Genomic DNA, 19571 nt, shown 5'->3' with positions numbered 1-19571 from the left:
CACTAGACAAGCATAATACTTGATATCCAATCCAGGCTGCATATGTATAAAATGATCTGGCCACATGCTGATGCAAAATAAGTTATTTTCTATAACACCAAAATGGCATTCATTCTGACTATCCACTGCCTTACTTTCCTGGTGAGTATTTTGAAAGAACTTCTATATAACATAGAAAGAAATGACATGACACTTAAACACTAGAAAAAATGATACAAAAACATGTTTGTAATGCAATTCTGTATAAATATACACAGTAAATCTTGTTAAAAAGAGATTTAAAAGCAAAAGAGTGCCCTGAGTAATGGTTAAAACCTCATAGAAAAATGCTTACCATTAGAGCCGGGCATGGTAGTGCACACTTGTAATCCCAGCGCTTGGGAGGCTGAGACAGGAAGATCGCACAGGTTCAAAGCCAGCCTCAGCTACTGAGTGAGGCTCTCAGCAACTTAATGGGACCCTGTTTCCAAATAAAGTATAAAATAGGTCTGGGAGTATAGCCCAGAGGTAGAAAAGCTCCTGGGTTCCACCCCCCAGTACCACACACACACACACACACACACACACACACGCGCGCGCTTACCATTTGTACATTACTGGTAGAAAACTAATAGCTTTCTTAGGGAGAGCAGGGAAGATATCTAACTTGAAGCCATTCATTTACAATTTGTTTAAAAAGGTGGTTAGGGTTATAACTCACTTCTTACCCATTCTTAGAATATTTTGTCAGGATTATTCTTTCTAATAATTAACATAGAGCAAAAGGAAAGATAACTTGAAGGGACTGTTTCTTAAAATGTGGTCCAAAGTCCCAACAAAATTCTAAGTAAGCCTAATAATATGGATTTCATACACTCCAGATGATTCCTCTACATTCTAAAATGTCCTAGGAGAGCAGCACCACTTTAAGCAAGATCATAAATGTAGTTCTGACAATAGTTGTCAGAATTCTCTGTAAGTTTATGATGTGAAGTGAACACTGCTTTCTGTTTGTTTGTTTGTTTGTTTGTTTGTTTGTTTGTTTGCTTGTTTGTTTAGAAGTACTGGGGCTGGAACCCAGGAGCATTCCGCCCCCGAGCTACACCCCCAGCCCTATTTTGTATTTTGAAACAGGGTCTCAGTGAGTTGCAAAGGGCCTAAGTATCTGAGGCTGTCCACAAACCGCAATCTTCCTCTCATAGCTTCCCAAATGCTGGAATTACAAGCATATGCCACCATGCCCAACTTACTGCTTTCTGTTTTAAACAAGTTTCAGGTGGTAAAAGAAAAATATGTTCTCTCAAATAAGCATACAGGTATATAGAAACATTTTCTTTTGAGGTTTTCACTGCTTTTGGACTTGTTATTAAATGACATTACTTTCCAATATATTTAAAGAAATATCTAAAATACTTGGTCCTTACCATTTACAGTTTAAGAACTCTTTATTTTTTACCCACATACATTCTACAAGCTTATGCATTTTGAAGTTCATTTGATATAGTAAACTACAGAAGTTTTCAGGCTTATCTATGTTATATTAGTATTACATAATTATGTGTTTTAGAATAAATTGTTACAAAAATAGTTATTTTTACATTTGCTTTTTCCCACAGTACATATTATCCTGAAGATGAAACTGATGAAATGAAGTCTTTTCTGGGAATATTTGATGATATTTTCTAAAACAAACCCATAAAATACTTATAAATAAGACAAAATTTAAAGATACCTTTAAAGCGTCTTGTTTCTATTTATGATTTTTTGTGCTTTTAATTTTTAAAAGTAGTTCAAAGTTGTTCAGACTTTTTTCTTTTGAACTTGACAGGTTTTGTTGACTTTTTTGCATAGAATATATAGACTGACTTATTTCCTCTATTGTAACTTTTATAAAGTACTTTTACTCTGTTTTTGTTTCAATAAGCTGATAATTTATACTTAGAAATAATTTAGTTGGTAATTGGATTTTGAGTGAATTTGACAGCAACTAACTTAAAGTTTAATTTTTGTATTTTTTAAAGTAAAATGTGAAAACAAAATAATACCAAGTCAGTGAATTTTATGCATTATTCACTAATGTGGTTCTCATGTATTTTATTTTATTATTTACTGTTTTACATTTAAGAATCTAGTGGCTGTTTGAACTATTGTTACCTAATTTTGAGCAATAATAAATGAGATATTAATCAGCACAGAGTGTTGGTTTTGTTTAGCTTGTAGTTTAATTCTAAAACTTTATTAAGTTGACCCTTACTATAGCAAAAATTTATTATTTTCCAACAAATGTATTAATAAGTAGTATATGTGAAGTTTAAGCCCACTTAATTAAGAAATTTTAGAAAATATTTTTTCTTTAAGTATAACAACCTTAGAGGTAAGAGGAGAGAAACTTCCAGATGAGATTGTTATAGATAAAATGCTTAGAACAAAAACTTAGTTTTGTCTTTGTGTTGAAAAATATGAGCAACTAGTTCTTTTATTTTGATTGTCTTTGAATTGGTATGTTTCTGCATCTTAATCAATCATGCTACAAACTCTAAAGATTCTTAAACATCACTGAAATGAAAACTTGATGCCCAGCCGGGCGTGGTGGTGCACACTTGTAATCCCAGCACTTGTGATGCTGAGACAGGAGGATCGCACGGTTCGAAGCCAGCCTCAGCTACTTAGTGAGGCTCTCAGCAACTTGTGAGACCCTGTTTCCAAATAAAGTATAAAATAGGTCTGGGAGTATAGCCCGGAGGTAGGAAGCCTCTGGGTTTCACCCCCAGTACCACCAAAAAAAAAAAAACCAAAAAAAACTTGATGCCTTAAAGTCTGTTTATTTTGTATAAATAGCATATGGTACTAAAGAAATAGCAATTCAGTGTAACTTATTTGTGATCTGCTAATTGAAAAAGCACTATAGTTGGTACTGCAAAGGATGAACACACTGTTTCTGCTCTCATGGAGCTTTACATTCTAGTAGAGAGGTTAAAATGTATAATAAAGTGCAGATATGCATCAAAGATATTGCAGGTTCAGGTCTGTATCACTCCAGTGAAGCAACTAATGCAGAAAGTGAGACAAATTTTCTGGCATTCCAATGAATATTAAAGGTATGTTTATACTACATATGATACTACATATTGATACTTATGTATCAATAGATTAAATCTTTTGAAACAACCTATATACCTTAATTTTATTTATTTTTATCTTTTTTATTTTTTTATTTTTTGGTGGTACTGGGGTTCCTGGAAGCCCTTCTACCTCCGGGCTACACTCCCAGAACTATTCTCACATTTTTATTTGGAAACAGGGTCTCCTAAGCCAGCACACGCGGCTGGCTTCGAACCTGCACGATCCTCCTGTCTCTGCCTCCCAAGCGCGGGGATTACAAGCGTGCGCCACCACGCCCGGCTATACCTTAATTTTAAAATACCTTATTACAGCCAGGTATAGTGGTGTATGCTTATAATCCCAGTACTTGGGAGACTGAGCCAGGAGGATCACAGGTTTTTGGCCAGCTTCAGGTACTTAGTGAGGCCTCCACAATTTAGTGAGACCCTGTTCAAAATAAAGAAAATGTAGGGCTGGGGGTGTAGCTCGGATGCCCCCTGGGTTCCATCCCCAGTACCGAAAAATAAAAAATAAAAATAAAATAAAATACTTTATTACTAAAAAATGCCAAGCACAATCTGAACTGTTGGAAAAATGGCACCAATAGACTTGTTCATTCAGTGTTGTCACAAACCTTCAATTTCATAAATAATGTAATATCTATAACATACAGTAAACTAAAGCATAGTAAAACAAAGCATGCCTATAATGATAAAATCTATACACATTGAGCAGTGATTCTTAAACTTTAGGGTGCACTAGAATCACTTAGAGGTCTTGTTTGAAAACACATTTCCGGGTTCCATACCCAGAGTTTCTGACTCAGCAGGTCTGTAATGTTCCTGAGGATTTGAATTTCTAACATTCCCAGGTGATGCTGATGCTGTTGCTCCAGGGACCACATTTTGAGAGTCACTGCCATAGAGGTTTAAGGAGCCATTGGAATATAAAAAGGAGACTATAATCCTGGTCATAGAATCAAGGAAACCTTAATAGAGAGGTTAAAATTTGAGCTGAACTTTGAAAGGTGAATTAAGATTTTGTGAGGAAAGATAGGATTTGAAAAGGACATTCTAAGCAGAGGGTTTTGCCTGAGCAAAGGTACAAGGGAGGAGAGTATCTACCTGGGGAATAATGAATAGATAATTTTAAATCTAAGTTAATGTTATACATGTTTGAAATGTTTCTTCAGGCCAGATCATAGAGAGTATTATATGAAACCCAAGCTTTATTCAGTAGACTAGTTTTTCCTAAACTTGATTCATCATAAAAAAAAATATGGATGATACACTAGACACATAAATATCTGGACCTCACCTCAGATACACTGATTTGAACTCTCAAGTAGAGAGACTGAACATGCAATAGTTTTGTTTTTGTTTTTGTTTTGCTGGTACTGGGGTTCCTAGAAGCCCTTCTACCTCCAGGCTACACTCCCAGACCTATTTTTACATTTTTATTTGGAAACAGGGTCTCCTAAGCCAGCGTGTGCAGCTGGCTTCGAACCTGCGCAATCCTCCTGTCTCTGCCTCCCAAGCGCGGGGATTACAAGCGTGCGCCACCACACCCGGCTTGAACATGCAATAGTTTTAGCAAGCATTCCAGATGGTTCTTATGATCAGATCAATTTGGGAAACATTGGGGTAGATAATAGATTACTTAGCCTCCTAAATAACCAAAGGAAACAGCAAACTGACAGTATTATAAATGTGCCTCATCTTGTGTAAGTGTTTGCCTGGAAAAATATGTGTAAGCTAAACATATAACTCAAAATTTGAAAAATAAAAAGTTGCATATACTTAATGGAGTCTAGTCACTGGCTCTTCTTTTCATGAAATGAATAATCCTACAATTTTCCTTTTTATAAGTTAAGTTTTATATATGTTGGGCTTATTTATTTACATAGAATGAAACAAGATGAAGTTTCCATAAAAACTTCTGGTAAGTTAAACTTTTTAAAAACTTTTCTCAATTAAAATATTCTTCCACTGGGCATGGTGATGCACGCCAGGTTTGAGAACAACTTTAGCAACTTAACAGGACCCTCGGCAACTTAGCAAGACACTGTTGAAAATAAAAAGGGCTAGGGGCATAGGTTGAAGGTAGAATACCCCTGGCTTCAATACTTATTAACCAAAAAAAGATAGAATAGTGTTTCTCGATAGACTGTATTTTCTTTTCTTGTTGACATAATGGCATCTACGTCATAGGTGTAGAGTGAGAATTTAGTAAGCTACATTGCATAGACACTCTTAATTTAGGAATGGATACATAATATATGTTCAATGAGTAATAACTATTTGTACCCAAAAGCTCCTTAACAACTTTAAATGACCTATTGACAAGGGAGAAAATAATAATACTTGTAACAATAATAATAATACAGTATTTGAGTTGCATAAGAATTTAACTTTCCACAGATGTATCATCCATAGAAAAACTGTTACCCTAAACCCCCATCCTACATGTACTTTCTCATATTTTTGAGTAGATCCTCCTACCCCATCTCTTCCTCACTAACTAGTAGTTGGTGTATGATCAGAGCATAGAAATCAATATTATTGTCTTAAAAGCTGGGTGTGGTGACGCACACTTGTAATCCCAGCATTCGGGAGGCTGAGACTGGAGGATCGTGGTTCGCAGACAGCCTCAGCTACTTAGTGAGGCCCTTTGCAACTCAGTGAAACCCGGTTTCAAAATAAAAAATGGGGCAGGGGGTGTAGCTCGGAGGTTGAATGCCCCTGGGTTCCATCCCCAAGACCCACACACACACACAAAAAAAAATTATTGCCTTAAGTAAAATGTAATTAGAAATTATCTTTTGCAAATTTTAGTATGATCTAAAGCCAAATAGAAAGATTGTCAAATTATTCACTATCCTAAGTCTTGGCACATTCTACCCCTTACTAGAATTATGCAATCTCTTTTTTATGACACTGTTTCTAGAAAACATGCATACTAGCACAGTGGGAAACCACTCTTTGAGAACCCCTATCACAGGGATCACATGGATAACATTTACCTATGGCATCCTAGATAATGACACTTGTCGGTATTTAAGAACTTTTGTGGGAATAGAGAAGGTACCACTAAGGAGAAAGTAAAGCAAAAAATAGTAAACTAGCTGGGCATGGTGGCACATGCTTGTAATCCCAGCATTCCGGAGGCTGAGACCAGAGAATTGTGGTTCACAGACAGCCTCAGCTACATAGTGAGGCCCTCCGTAACTTAGTGAGACCCTGTTTCAAAATAAAGAATAAAAAATAGGGCAGAGGATGTAGCTCAGAGGTAAATGCCCCTGGGTTCCATTCCCAGAGCCAGAAAAAAAAAAAAAAAAAAAAAGTAAGCTAAGCTTAGTATTAATAAGAATTTCAGTCTGGGTTTTGATTAGCATAACAAAACAAGGAAACCCTGACATTTCTTCTCTTTCATCATTTCAACTCCTACCTGCCCAAAGCCTTGCTACTTAATGTCTGATCCAAACACTGGTAAAACGGGAAATGCCTGAAAGCTGGCTAGAAGCTCAGTGTCTCAGGTTTCACCCTAGGCCTTCTGAGGTAAAATCTGCATTTTAACAAGATCCCCAGGTGATTATGAGCACATTAAAATGTGAGAAGCACTTGTATAAGGTGGAAGGAGGCAGTACCAGAATTTTAAAAGAATCATTCAAGAAGACAAGTGTAAGAGTAATGATGATTACTTGGTTTTCTGTACATATATTTCTTATTTAAAATACAATATGGTGATTTAATTCTTGTTTAATTGCCTTTCAGTATAGGTTGTTTTCTTCACCAACTGTGTAAATTATCTTTATAATTCTCATGCATCAACTGGGTATTTTTATGTAGCTTGAGAGATACTTAGAGTTTTGTTTTAATTAACATAAAAAAGCAGACAATTCAAAAGAGCAATATTTGTTTCAATTTGGAAACTTTTCCCTAAACTAAGATAGAACTTAAAAATTCCTGCCTACTTCAGGAAAACAACAGAAACAAGTAAAACCCTTATAGTACCCTATTATGAAAATTTTAGGAAAATGTGCCCAAATCTACACTTGTATATATTTGTTGAACTATAAAATTTTGATTTAAAAAAGAAATTATAATCAAGTTGACATTAGCATTTTATCTGAAGTACCTTTTTATGACAGTAGGTGGCTTCCGTCTTTTAGAAATTATACATATAATAAAGTAACTGTTCTTTTAGTTTTTATATTGATCAGTTTAGAAACTTAAACCTTTTTCCAGTTAAAAATTGGCCCTTCTTAAACTATGGAACCAGCCAAGTTATCCATCAACAGATGAATGGATTACAAAACTGTGGGATAGCTGGGCGTGGTGGCGCACGCTTGTAATCCCCACGCTTGGGAGGCGGAGACAGGAGGGTTGCTCAGGTTCAAAGCCAGCCGCCCTGGCTTTAAGAGACCCTGTTTCCAAATTTTAAAAAGTATAAAATAGGTCTAGGGGGATAGCCCGGAGATAGAAGGGCTTCCAAGAGCTCCAGTACCACCAAAAAAACAAAAACAAAAACCCCAAAACAAAAAACTGTGGGATATGTACACAATGGAATTTTCCTCGGCCTTAAAGAAAATGCAATTACATCATTTATAGGGAAATGGAGGGAACTGGAGGATAATATGCTAAGTAAGATTAGTCAGTTACAAAAAATAAGAAATTGGATGCTTTCGCTGATATGTGAAAGCTAGGGAGAAATGGATAACAGGAAGAACTCTAGATGAAGGCGATTCTATAGAGGAGCAAATAAGGCGACCTAACTGAGGAGATGGGAGGAGGAAAGGGAAACTATCTAAAGCACATGATGTACTTAAACTCAAAGTCAATTACTAAGCCAAGCATTAGTAGGAGAGATGGGGAGGGAATGGTGTGGGAAGCCATTAAGGTTTTCCCCTAAAAGAATATTTCTGACTCAGCTGACTGTCCTTTGCCCAGAGTCAACAAGGTTTGGGGTCATGGAAAGTTCAAAGTAAAAGGTCTGAGAGAAGATCAGGTGGTGATGGCACGAGGGTATTGACTGACCTACCTGTAATGTATGTGCTTTGGATTGGTCTTTTATTGTATTCCGGTGGTGATAGCACAAGGATATTGATTGACCTGGAAGTATATAAATAGGACAAGAGAGATAAACCCAGGGTCGGCCCAGTAGAGATACTGACCCAGGAGCAGGGGTCGGCCAGTAGAGATAGTAGGCTGGCGGCCCACGTTAGAATTAAAAAATTCTTGGAATCAAATTCTTAAGAGTTGAATTCTTCATCATGCCTCTCTTCGGAACCCGTACTTTTGCCAGCTGGCTCTGGCAGAATGGGATAAGGGCTAATTGGGTGATGTGTGCATGTATGTCTCCATCTTTTTCCCATTAAGATGTATGACTATGGTAAAATTATTTTAGCTTTTTAAAAAAAATGTTTTTGTGCTGGGGATGTAGCTCAGTGATATAGCACTTGCCTAGGATGCACAAAGCCTGAGATTTGATTCCCAGCACAGGGAAGGAGAAGGGTTGGCAAGTGCTATATCACTGAGCTACATCTCCAGCACAAACATTTTTTTTAAAAAAGCTAAGATAATTTTACCATAATTTTTAAATAGCTATTTTACACTGGGCTTTGTTTTTAAATTGATTTTTACTTTCTGTTGTTATCTGATATATTTTGAAATAAGGGAAACTATTGGATAGTATAAAAGAAACTTAAAGATTCTAGTTCAAAACTTTAATTTACTTAAGGAAAAACAATCCTTCAGAATATTAATTGCAGCAAATATCTTGTTATTTTAGTGTCTTGTTTTTTTCTACTTTAGTTCTTATATTGAGGGTTATATTTCTACGCATTTTTATAAACTGATCAGAAATGTAAAACATACTTCATTCTGCTCTTTCTTAAATGTGTTAAGTAATTTTTTCTAGCTATGGACTATAGTAGTTTAATTCTAAATACAATTTTTACCCATAACTGTTGCTGCACTTACAGTTTCTAAAATATAGTAGATATATACTATAGTATGTAGTATATCCAGATCATAGTGGTCTTGCCATGCATTGTTTGAAAATAGCAAAACACCTTACTGTTCTTTCATTCAGTAGTATTTGAACGGCTGTTATATGCTACTCATTGTATCCTGCACAAGTGTGTTTTGAAAAAGCCTGGTATATGAAAACCAGTCAGCAAAGGAGGAAGTTGCTGAAAGAGCCATAAAAATGCAGGCAAATCTAGGATTGCACCAAATACAATTTATCAGGGACTCGGAGACAGAAACACATCTTGGGCAGCAGCAAGACAGGAAGACTCTATACCCAAAGGTAGGGGGAAGGGGTTTATATGCTACACTAGACAAAGGTGGGCTAGGGCCACTTGGAATATACCTGGGCTTTCTCAAAAGCTATTGACATGTCAACATCAGTTAAACAGTCTGGGCTGGGATAACTATCTTAACAATTGTTTATCCTAAGATAGTCATAGTTATATAAGCTGGGTCCCTACAAAGTCCTAGGAAGATAACCATGATCAAATCATATTTCAAAGGGTTCGTAGATGAACCATATAACAGTCATAAAAGTGCAATAAAAATATATGGACCTTTGAATTTATTAAGAGCTTTAAAATTAATATCACCATTAAGGTATATTATCAAATGTCTCTAATTTCAGGATTTCTTGTATACTTGAGTTCATGGATTGAGATTTTTACCCACTGTATTATTTGTAATGATAGATATACAAATTTAATTTCTTTATGTCAATAAGAAATAATACCTTCTTCAGATTTAAAAAGTTCAACTAAAAGCATTACAGGTGGTACATACTTGTAATCCCAGCATTTGGGAGGCTGAGACAGGAGAATCGTGGTTCAAGGCTAGCCTCAGCTCAGCTACTTAGTGAAGCCTTTTGCAACTCAGTGAGACCCTTTTTCAAAATGAAGGGAAAAAAATAGGGCTGGGGTGTAGCTCGGAGTTAGAATGCACCTGTGTTCTATCTCCAGTACCGCAAAATATATGTTATTAATAATCAAGTGATGTCTCAGATGCTCAGATGGAAAGCACAGACCCACCTCTTTTCCCCACAAACTACAGCCAGCACAAGCTAACATTTATAGAGTATGTACTATGTGCCAGAACTTGTCCAAAGCCCTTTAGAAAGCCTAATCTTTACAATGGTTCTATGGGATAAATATATATTCTATAGAAGAGGAAACTGAATCACTTGCCAAAGATTCAAGATCTTTAGCAGAAGCAGTATGCTATTCTGCCTAGAAATGACTACATCAAATTGTCAAAACCCATGCTGTTCCTAATCTTTTAGAGTTTTGGTTGGAGGATCTAGGACAAATTCAAGAGGCCTCTGACAAGGCATAGTTTGTGTGTGTGGGGGGGGGGGAGGTCTTGGGATGGAATCCAGGGGCATTTGACCTCCGAACTACACCCCCTACCCTATTTTTTTTATTCTTTATTTTGAAACAGGGTCTCAATAAGTAGCTGCTGAGGCTGCCCGCAAACCATGATCCTCCAGTTTCAGCCTCTCCCTTGAATGCTGGGATTACAAGCGTGTGTCACCACGCCTGACAAGGCATAGTCTTGTTTTCTATCTTAGCTCTAGTTTCCAGAGAAGATGGCTGTGACCTTCTCCCTGTATCATCTGGTCATTGTGCTGGGCCTTTCCCCTTTGTGGGTCACCTTTCAACCATAGTATGTATCCTTTCTTCCCATTTGGTGCTGAACTCTGATGGCTTTTGGGGGTGTTTTTTTTTTTTTCACACTTAAACTTTGTACCTTAATTTACTTTTTTGACTTGCCAGAGAGTCTCTAAAGACTATTTGTCTCTTTTCCTATGTCAAAAGCTTCATTCAGAAACCAGATATTCTGCACGGCAGTTTGGGAGAGTGCTATTTTCAACAAAATACTCTTAGTGATAGCCACTTGGTATTGTCTGCCACTGATGTGTAACAAAGCTTCTTTGTAGTTATCAGTGACGATGGCTAATAAGAAAAAGAAGCCAAGTTCTTTGTAACCTTTTCTGGGATCATAGTATTTCAGTACATTTACCTTGAAATATGACTCTCACCTTGCCATTCCCAATCCCCTGTAATATGTAGTCACATATGTGATTTTTTATACTTCTTTTCCAGGAATATGATACTGTTTTGAAGAAAAGTTTGAAATAGTTAAACATAAATCTTTACTGAGAGTATTAGATATCTATCTTATAAAAATATGACTGGATAAAGTTACTCTTGAAGTTCTATTTTTATCCTTAAATTAAAGTATAAAGAAAGGAAAGGGATTAGCAGTTGTTATTAGATTTTTATGTCAAAAATTATGAACTTTCAATATATAAATTTCAAGTTTTTCTCAATAGGCTTTATTGCTTCCTCTGTCTTTTCATTTTCATGTGCTGTCCATCAACCAAATGTTTCCTATCCTTTTGGGATTTTCCTTAATTTCTATTTGCATTACAGTGTCATATTTCCTTTATTTTAAATGATATTAATTTCATTTTTAATATATAGTGAGAACACACTGTAATAAGTTCATTTCACTACTTTTCATTTTCAAAATAACCTTGTCTTTTGAAAACTTTGCCTCCTAAAATAAGTCAAGAATTTTAGTCTATATACAGGAAGAAATATTTGCTTTTCTCTTTGAATTTTCCCTTTTTTTTTTTAAGAAGAGTTCCATGCACCTAAACACTTTATTAATGTCAAGGTTCCTAGTAAAACGATCTCTAGTATAGTAGATATTTTCCACCTGGATAATTCTATTGTCAAAATTATATATAGGAATTTACAATCTTTTATATGTTCTTATGTTAGAAGAAAGATTTTTTTTCTCTTTACAATAAAAAGGATTTTTGGATTTTTATTATAAATGTAGCACATGCTTATTTTTAGAACTTGCAATATGTATACTATTAAAAAATCAAAATTTTTCTGCAATAGACTACACAAAAATCTAAAAATATCCACGCTTGGGAGGCAGAGACAGGAGGATCATGCAGTTTCAAAGCCAGCCTCACTGGCTTAAGAGACCCTGTTTCCAAATAAAAAGTATAAAATAGGTCTGGGAGTATAGCCCAGAGGTAGAAGGGTTTCCAGGAACCCCAGTACCACCCAAAAAAAAAAAAAATCTAAAAACATAGTACCAGGTAAAAATAAACAGGATATAATACTACCTAAGTAAATTTAAAATATCTGTACAAGAAACAAAAACTATATTGTGTATGTATAAGGATTTTCCAGAGGGTGTTGAGAGCCATGAAGGCCTTTCCCTAGATTGGTGTCTCTGACTCAGCTGACTGTCCTTCGCCCAGAGTCATCAAGGTTTGGGGTTATGGAAAGTTCAGAGGTCTGAGAGAGGATCAGGTGGTGATGACACGAGGGTACTGATAGGCCTATCTGTAATGTGTGTTTTGTATTGGTCTTTATTTTTATTCTGGTGGTGGTAGCACGAGAATGTTGATTGACTTCCGGCTGTGTATAAATACCTCTGGAAAAACAAGTCGGCGTCGGCGCAATAAAGACGAGATAGACCCAGAAGCTGCGTTGGCCAGGAGTGTCCGCGCAATAGAGAATACCGACCCAGGCATAGTCGTCAATCAGTAGGAAATATTGACCCACGAACAGGGGTCGACCAGTAGAGATAGTAGGCTGGAGGCTCCCCCGCGTTAGGGTTAAAAACTCTTCATCCTCACGCCTCACTTCAGAACCCCTACTCTTGCTGGCTGGCTCCGTCAGGTGGAAATTCTGAAACTGAGGATCCCGTGAAGGACACCGCTGAATAAAAAAGCGCGCTCGAAAGATTTTTGGTAGCGGTGAAACGTAGGAATTTTGTAATATATAATCGGTCACTAAAGTAAAGCTTTGAGCAAAAGAAACTAAGCCAGCAAATGAAGAAAGAAACTAAGATAGAAAATAAAGAAACTAAGATAGAAAATGAAGAAAGAAACTAAGATAGAAAATGAAGGCGCCTAACGTGTAAATAGTAATAGAGGATAGGTCAGAAGATTAGTTCCTAACATAAGAGTTGTAAAAATCCAATGGGTCAAAAAATATAATATACAATGGGTCAGAGGATTAGCTTTTTGTTCTTGTTACATAGGCTTTTTGTTAGAGAAACTAGGAGGGAACATGAGGGCGCTTTGCCTTCACTTCCTGAAGAAGATACTTTAGATAATGAAAGAGAGGAGCATCTTGAGGAAACTGCTGCTCAGCACCATAGAAATGAGTTGGGGCTTATCCAGACATTCCAAAAACAGTCACCGGAGCCTGATTTTTGTATAAAGCAATTACAAGTAGCCATAGAGACTTTAATTAAACAAGTAGATCAGATAGCTCCTTCAAATAGCGAAAAGGGAGGATCTCAACAATATTCTTCTGTTATCAGCAATGCAAGCCTTCAAAATTCTCCCACTGTAGCATTTGCCAAACAAAACAGTGAAAAACACAGGTCTTTATCTTTACTATCACCACTTCAAGCAGCTATAAATCGCGCTGCAGAACGGAGAAGATACTAAAGGATTCAGAGTTTTTCCGGTTACTGAAGACCCTGATGGTCAAGGAGGTGTTATTAGGGGACACAGGCCTTTTCCTATCAAACAATTAAAAGAATTAAAAACGGCTTGTGATCAATATGGACCAACAGCACCTTTTACTCAAGCCATGTTAGAATCTCTCTCTATGGAGACTTTGTGTCCTTCTGATTGGAAACAGATAGCCCGAGCTTGTTTATCAGGGGGTGATTTTTTTTTTATGGAAGTCTGAATTTGTAGAACAATGCCAATCCACAGACTTGAACGTAGCTCAGGGAATACCCATAAATTTTGATATGTTAGCAGGAGAAAGACAATTTAGGGAGACTGTTCAACAATTAAATTTAGTCTAGCGTCATGCTCAGACCAATGCTGCTGCGCGTGGAGCATGGAACAAGTTGCCCTCTTCAGGAAAACAAACAGAAGATCTTTCAAAAATAAGACAAGGACCAGATGAGCCATATCAGGAGTTTGTAGCCAGGTTATTACAAACTGCTAGTCAATTGATAGGTGACAGTGAAGCAGGGCTGTTGCTCATAAAGCAATTAGCCTTTGAGAATGCTAATGCTGTTTGTCAAGCTGCCTTAACGCCCTTTTAGAAAGAAAGGAGGCCTGTCTGATTATATTCGGCTATGTTCCGATATAGGACCTGCATATACACAGGGACTAGCTATGGCTGTAGCATTACAAGGGAAAACTGTACAAGAAATCCTTTTCCAACAACATAAAAAATTGGGAACTAAGAATAATATGGTTAAAAGCTATGGGTATAGACAAAATGGTCATTTAGTTAACTTTCCACAGAGGCAGAGTGCTAGTAATAGACGAGAGCCAGGCTTATGCCCTCGATGTAGAAGAGGGAAGCATTGGGCTAAGGAATGTAAATCAAGGACTGATGAGCAAGAGAATCAGTTCCTATCAGAAAATGGAAGGAGGGGCTGCCTCAGGCCCCGCAGCAACAATGTTATGGGGCACTTGAGACATTTGTACCACAGCAGGACAACTCTCAACAAAACAAACCATTCCGCACTTATTCAGAGCAACCCCAGGCAGCGCAGGATTGGACCTCTGTGCCTCCACCTATACAGTATTGACTCCTGAAATGGGAATGCAGGCCCTTCCTACTGGTGTTTATGGTCCGTTACCTAAAGGGACAGTAGGATTGTTGTTGGGACAGAGTAGTGTCACCATGAAGGGAATTATAGTGGCCCCAGGCATAGTGGATTCTGACTATGAAGGAGAAATAAAAATTATGACACATTCTCCTCAAGGGATAGCTGTTATTAACGCAGGTCAACAACTGGCACAATTAGTATTGCTACCTCAGGTGCAAACTAATAATAGTGCTCAGAGACCTAAACGAGGAAAAAGAGGATTTGGTTCATCAGATGCTTTTGGGGTCCAAGCGATTGGAAATTAGAGACTCGGGACAAAGTGTGGTCTCAGGACAAAGTGAGAACATTTTTTCAGCAGAAGTGCACAATTTACCTTTGAAGGGTACCCCCATTTAAGAGGCTGGTAGTCAATGACGGGTAAGATTTCCTTGGGACAAGGAAACCTAAGACAGGATATACAGCTTAGCTCTGTATTATCCAAAGACGGGTAATCCTTGATACAAAAAGGAAACAAACTAAGACAGACACAGTCTTCTTTGAATGTAGTAAAAAAAAAAAGGGGGGGGGGAATTGTAGGGAGCCATGAAGGCCTTCCCCTAGATTGGTGTCCCTGACTCAGCTGACTGTCCTTCGTCCAGAGTCAACAAGGTTTGGGGTTATGGAAAGTTCAGAGGTCTGAGAGAGGATCAGGTGGTGATGACACAAGGGTACTGATAGGCCTATCTGTAATGTGTGGTTTGTATTGGTCTTTATTGTGTTCTGGTGGTGGTAGCACGAGAATGTTGATTGACCTGTGGCTGTGTATAAATACCTCTGGAAAAACAAGTCGGCGTCGGCGCAATAAAGACGAGATTAAACCAGAAGTTGCGTTGGCCAGGAGTGCCCGCACGATAGAGAATACTGACCCAGGCATAGTCGTCGATCAGTAGGAAATATTGACCCATGAACAGGGGTTGACCAGTAGAGATAGTAGGCTGGCGGCTCCCCCACGTTAGAGTTAAAAACTCTTCATCCTCACGCCTCACTTCAGAACCCCTATTCTTGCTGGCTGGCTCCAGCAAGAGGGCAAAACCAATTAAACTACACCTAAAATTAACCGTCACAGCAGGAATGCATACAACTAAAAGACTTACATGAAACACATAAGAATAGTGGGCAGTATGTTGGGGGGGTCAGGGAGAGGAAGGGGTTGGGTATTCTAGCCAGGAAATGAGACTAAAGTCATACAAAAGTGCACAAAGAACTTGAAACCACCCTCCATTCCCACTGTGACCATCAGTTAACGTATTTTGGCATATGCCCATGTAGACTTTGAGGGAGAATATGGCTTGTTCTTAATCTTTATGTAACTGCATAATATATATTTATATACACAATCATTTTATGTAGTATCTTCATTGATGTGCATTATTTATTTAATGACTATCATATCATTATATTTTTAGATTATTTCCACATTGTTGTTGTTGTAACCAGTGTTGTAGTAAGCATTCTTAGAGATAAAACTTATCTCTTTGTCTTTTGCCAGAAATATAAAACACACATTTAATTTTTCAAAATAAACTGTCAAATTGCTCTCTAGAAACATATCATCTTTACATTACCAATATGAAACTTTCTGACTCCTATAAGATTCTAAAACCTAAAATACCTGTAACAAAAAACCCAACAAGCAAAAACAAAATTTTCATATTCCAGATCATCTATGTGTCCAGCTCCCAGCAGCCAAGTAAATTATCCAACTCCTTTCTGTTCACTGTTATGTGAGATAAAAAAGGGTAAAACATGCTAATGTCTGCACAGATGACAATATAGTGTTGCCTTTTTTCGATCTGCACATCAGAGACTGAGGAAGCAGTAGGGATGCACCTGGAATAATTCCCATTCCGTTTGTGTTCACTTCAGTAGTACGTCAACTTTTTTGCACTAAGGTTTCTATACACATCATTACCCTGAATTTTTAAAAAAAGCCTTTAATTAATAATAGTAGAATCTGTGTTCTGGGTAATTTTAAGTGTTCTATTTCAACTTATTCCTAAAATGCCTTTTAATTTTTCTGACTTTGTTGGTAACCTTATGCCTTGCACAGATGAAATAGGGTTTCAAGCATCTCCATTCAGTCAGACAGCAGTTGATGCCCCAGCTGGAGTGACCTGGTGGTAGACTAAGCAGAGCTGTTTTGACAGTCAGATTTTGGGCTTTGCTTGCACCCATGCACTACAGGGCCTTAACTTCTCTCAGCTAACTTCTCTCAGTTAACTTACTAGTCACTTAAGTGAGTTGACTGAAAATGACAATTAGGAATGATGAATGTATGAAATGCCTAGAACCTAGCAAGGACATATTCAGTGGTACCCATTATCATCATTAAAATATATGGGGATGTTGTTGGAGAGAAGCAGATAACTAAACATTTCAAACAGTCCTGATGGCTAGTGGGAGTCTGAGGTCAGGTGTTGGGGTCACTGTGAGTCTAAAATGTGGATATTAGTGTTGATAGGTTAGAGAGAGAAAATTGCCCTGAATTAGGCTCACATTCAGGGCTACCGGTAGCCTCTCTGAATGGGAGCCACGTGGGTGGCTTTTAACAATGTGTGGAAGTGAATAATCACCTCATCAAGGCAAAGTCCTCAAGCTTTATCCACTTGTGAGCATTGCTATACCTAAAGCCATCTTGCAGAAAGAATTGCTAAATGCAAGTTTTTCTTAATGCTACTATGTGGCAGGAATTTAGGTTGATAATCTCTTTTCAAGACACATCTTTATTAGAAGGATATTATTCAAAGCCACCCAAATGATCATTACTACATAAAGGCTAATTGACCTAATTAATCTAATGTGGGTCCGTGTCTTAACAGTACCCAAAGAATGGCATTTTTTAAGTGGAGGGGGGGAGAGAAAAACTCCAAAAGGAATTTCTTTAAGTGAGCATCCTTAAATTTAGTGAGTCTGGTTTACTTCTTGCACACATATTATATTGCTGGATATTATATTGCCGGGGTGGCTGAGCGAGGATAAAAAGAGATAGAAAGACTAATTCTCTGAGGATACTACGGAATGTTCTGTTCATCACTCAGGGGAAGGCACTATATAAATTTCATTATAACAACACTGTCTCTTTCTGATAACATAGCACTGAAAGGAGAATTCAACATGACAAGAAGTCAAATTTACTATCATACTGTTTTGATTCTCTTGGTGATGTGATAAAGTACATGCGGATACCTGCTTTTTATTTGACTAACTTCAGCTTCTCTGAATGCCAGCTGTCCCATTTGAAGTCTTAGACTGCAACATACAAACGGGAATGATAATATTTAGGGCCTGTGACTAAGGAAAGAATATATAATTCTTACCCATGGTAGACAAAACAATGGCACATTACCGAACACGCACATATGAAGTCAGATATCTCAAGAAAAGATTATCCTGTATTATCTGAATGGACCAAGAATCACAGGGAGACATAAATGAAGAAAAGATGCAGAAGAATCAAGGTCAGAGAAGGAGATGTGACGAGAGAAAGAGGGAGGGAGAGAGAGAGAGATGAAAGGGCCACATGTCAGGGAAAGAATGTAACCCTGGGTTTTGAAATCAAGCAGCCATACATAGCCGGGTACAGTGGTGCATGCCTGTAATCCCAGTATTTGGGAGGCTAAGATAGGAGAATTAAAGGTTTGAGGCCAGCTTCAGCAACTTAGGCCCTCAGCAACTTTGTGAGACCTTGTTTCAAAATAAAAAGTAAAATAAGACTGATGATATAGCTTGGAGGTAAAATGTCCCTGAGTTCAGTCTCCAGTATCAAAAAAAAGTTAAAATGTTTTAAATCACACAACTTTGATTTTTCAGTAATGCTGATTTTTTTTTACTTCTCCAGAACTGTAAGAAAACAAATTTTTCTATAAGATAGGAAATTTGTGTTATTTTAAGCTGCTAAATTTGTGGTAACTAGTTACAGCAGTCAGGTGCAGCGGTGCACAACTGTAGTCTCAGTACTTGGGAGGCTGAGACAGGAGGATCAAAGAAAGGTTTGCAGGCAGCCTAAGCGACTTAGACCCTGTTTCAATAAAATAGAATTAGGAGTGTATCTTGGAGGTAGAATGTTGCTGGGTCCAATCCCAGAACCACACACACACACAAAAAAAACAATGTTGCAGCAGCTCTAGAAACTTTGGGCACGTGGCACCCAGCTGTGTTCATATCATTTGGTTGGAGTGACCCGACTTCCCCAAAGTGGACTGATAATCCGAAACAAGCATGACCACAAGCAGGGAGGCCCACAGAAGATCTCGCTTTGCCTTTTTTTTTTTTTTTTTTTTTGGTGGTACTGGGGTTCCTGGAAGCCATTCTACCTCCGGGCTATGCTCCCAGACCTATTTTTATACTTCTTTAAAATTTGGAAACAGGGTCTCTTAAACCAGCACGGCTGGCTTCGGACCTGCAGGATCCTCCTGTCTCCGCCTCCCTAGCGCAGGGATGACAAGCGTGCACCACCACGCCCGGCTCGCTTTGCCTTTTATTCTTCACAAGCTCATGTCTTCGCTCCTCTTTATCTTTGGTTTTTAAATAAATAATGTTAGTCAGGGTTCCTCAGTATGGGAAGAAATCAGTCCTTTTGTGAGTTAATTCCCCTTGTCCATGTTTTTAAAATCCAAATACATTGTAAGAAGATATTTACAACTATTAAACAATGTCTTTTCTTAAGCTTGGCATCTGTTCTTTGCTTAAAATTAAACAAGAGTGAACTACTTGGAGGTTGGAGAGAATGTTCACGAGCCTTTAGAAGGTGGTCGAGTGACTTCAGGGGGAGTCAAAAGCTTTGGCTCTGCCCTTGGGTTTGGG

At 37.7% G+C, this 19571-nt stretch overlaps 1 protein-coding gene across 1 annotated transcript in view; it reads left to right on the top strand.

The window, feature by feature from the left end:
* The window catches only part of HFM1 (helicase for meiosis 1), a gene marked incomplete at both ends in the record, with an annotated part of 98544 nt that extends 96879 nt beyond the window's left edge, over positions 1-1665 (top strand). The window contains one exon of the mRNA XM_080691749.1: positions 1596-1665. Coding sequence (XP_080547875.1) covers positions 1596-1665 — 70 coding nt within the window. The remainder of the gene's footprint in view (positions 1-1595) is intronic.
* Between the last annotated feature and the right edge of the window lie 17906 nt (positions 1666-19571).

This window comes from Muscardinus avellanarius (assembly GCF_963383645.1).
Source record: "Muscardinus avellanarius genome assembly, chromosome: 3".
NCBI classification, from domain to species: domain Eukaryota; kingdom Metazoa; phylum Chordata; class Mammalia; order Rodentia; family Gliridae; genus Muscardinus; species Muscardinus avellanarius.
The sequence above is the reverse complement of the archived record's forward strand: the minus strand, read 5'-3'. Positions and strand labels throughout refer to the sequence as shown.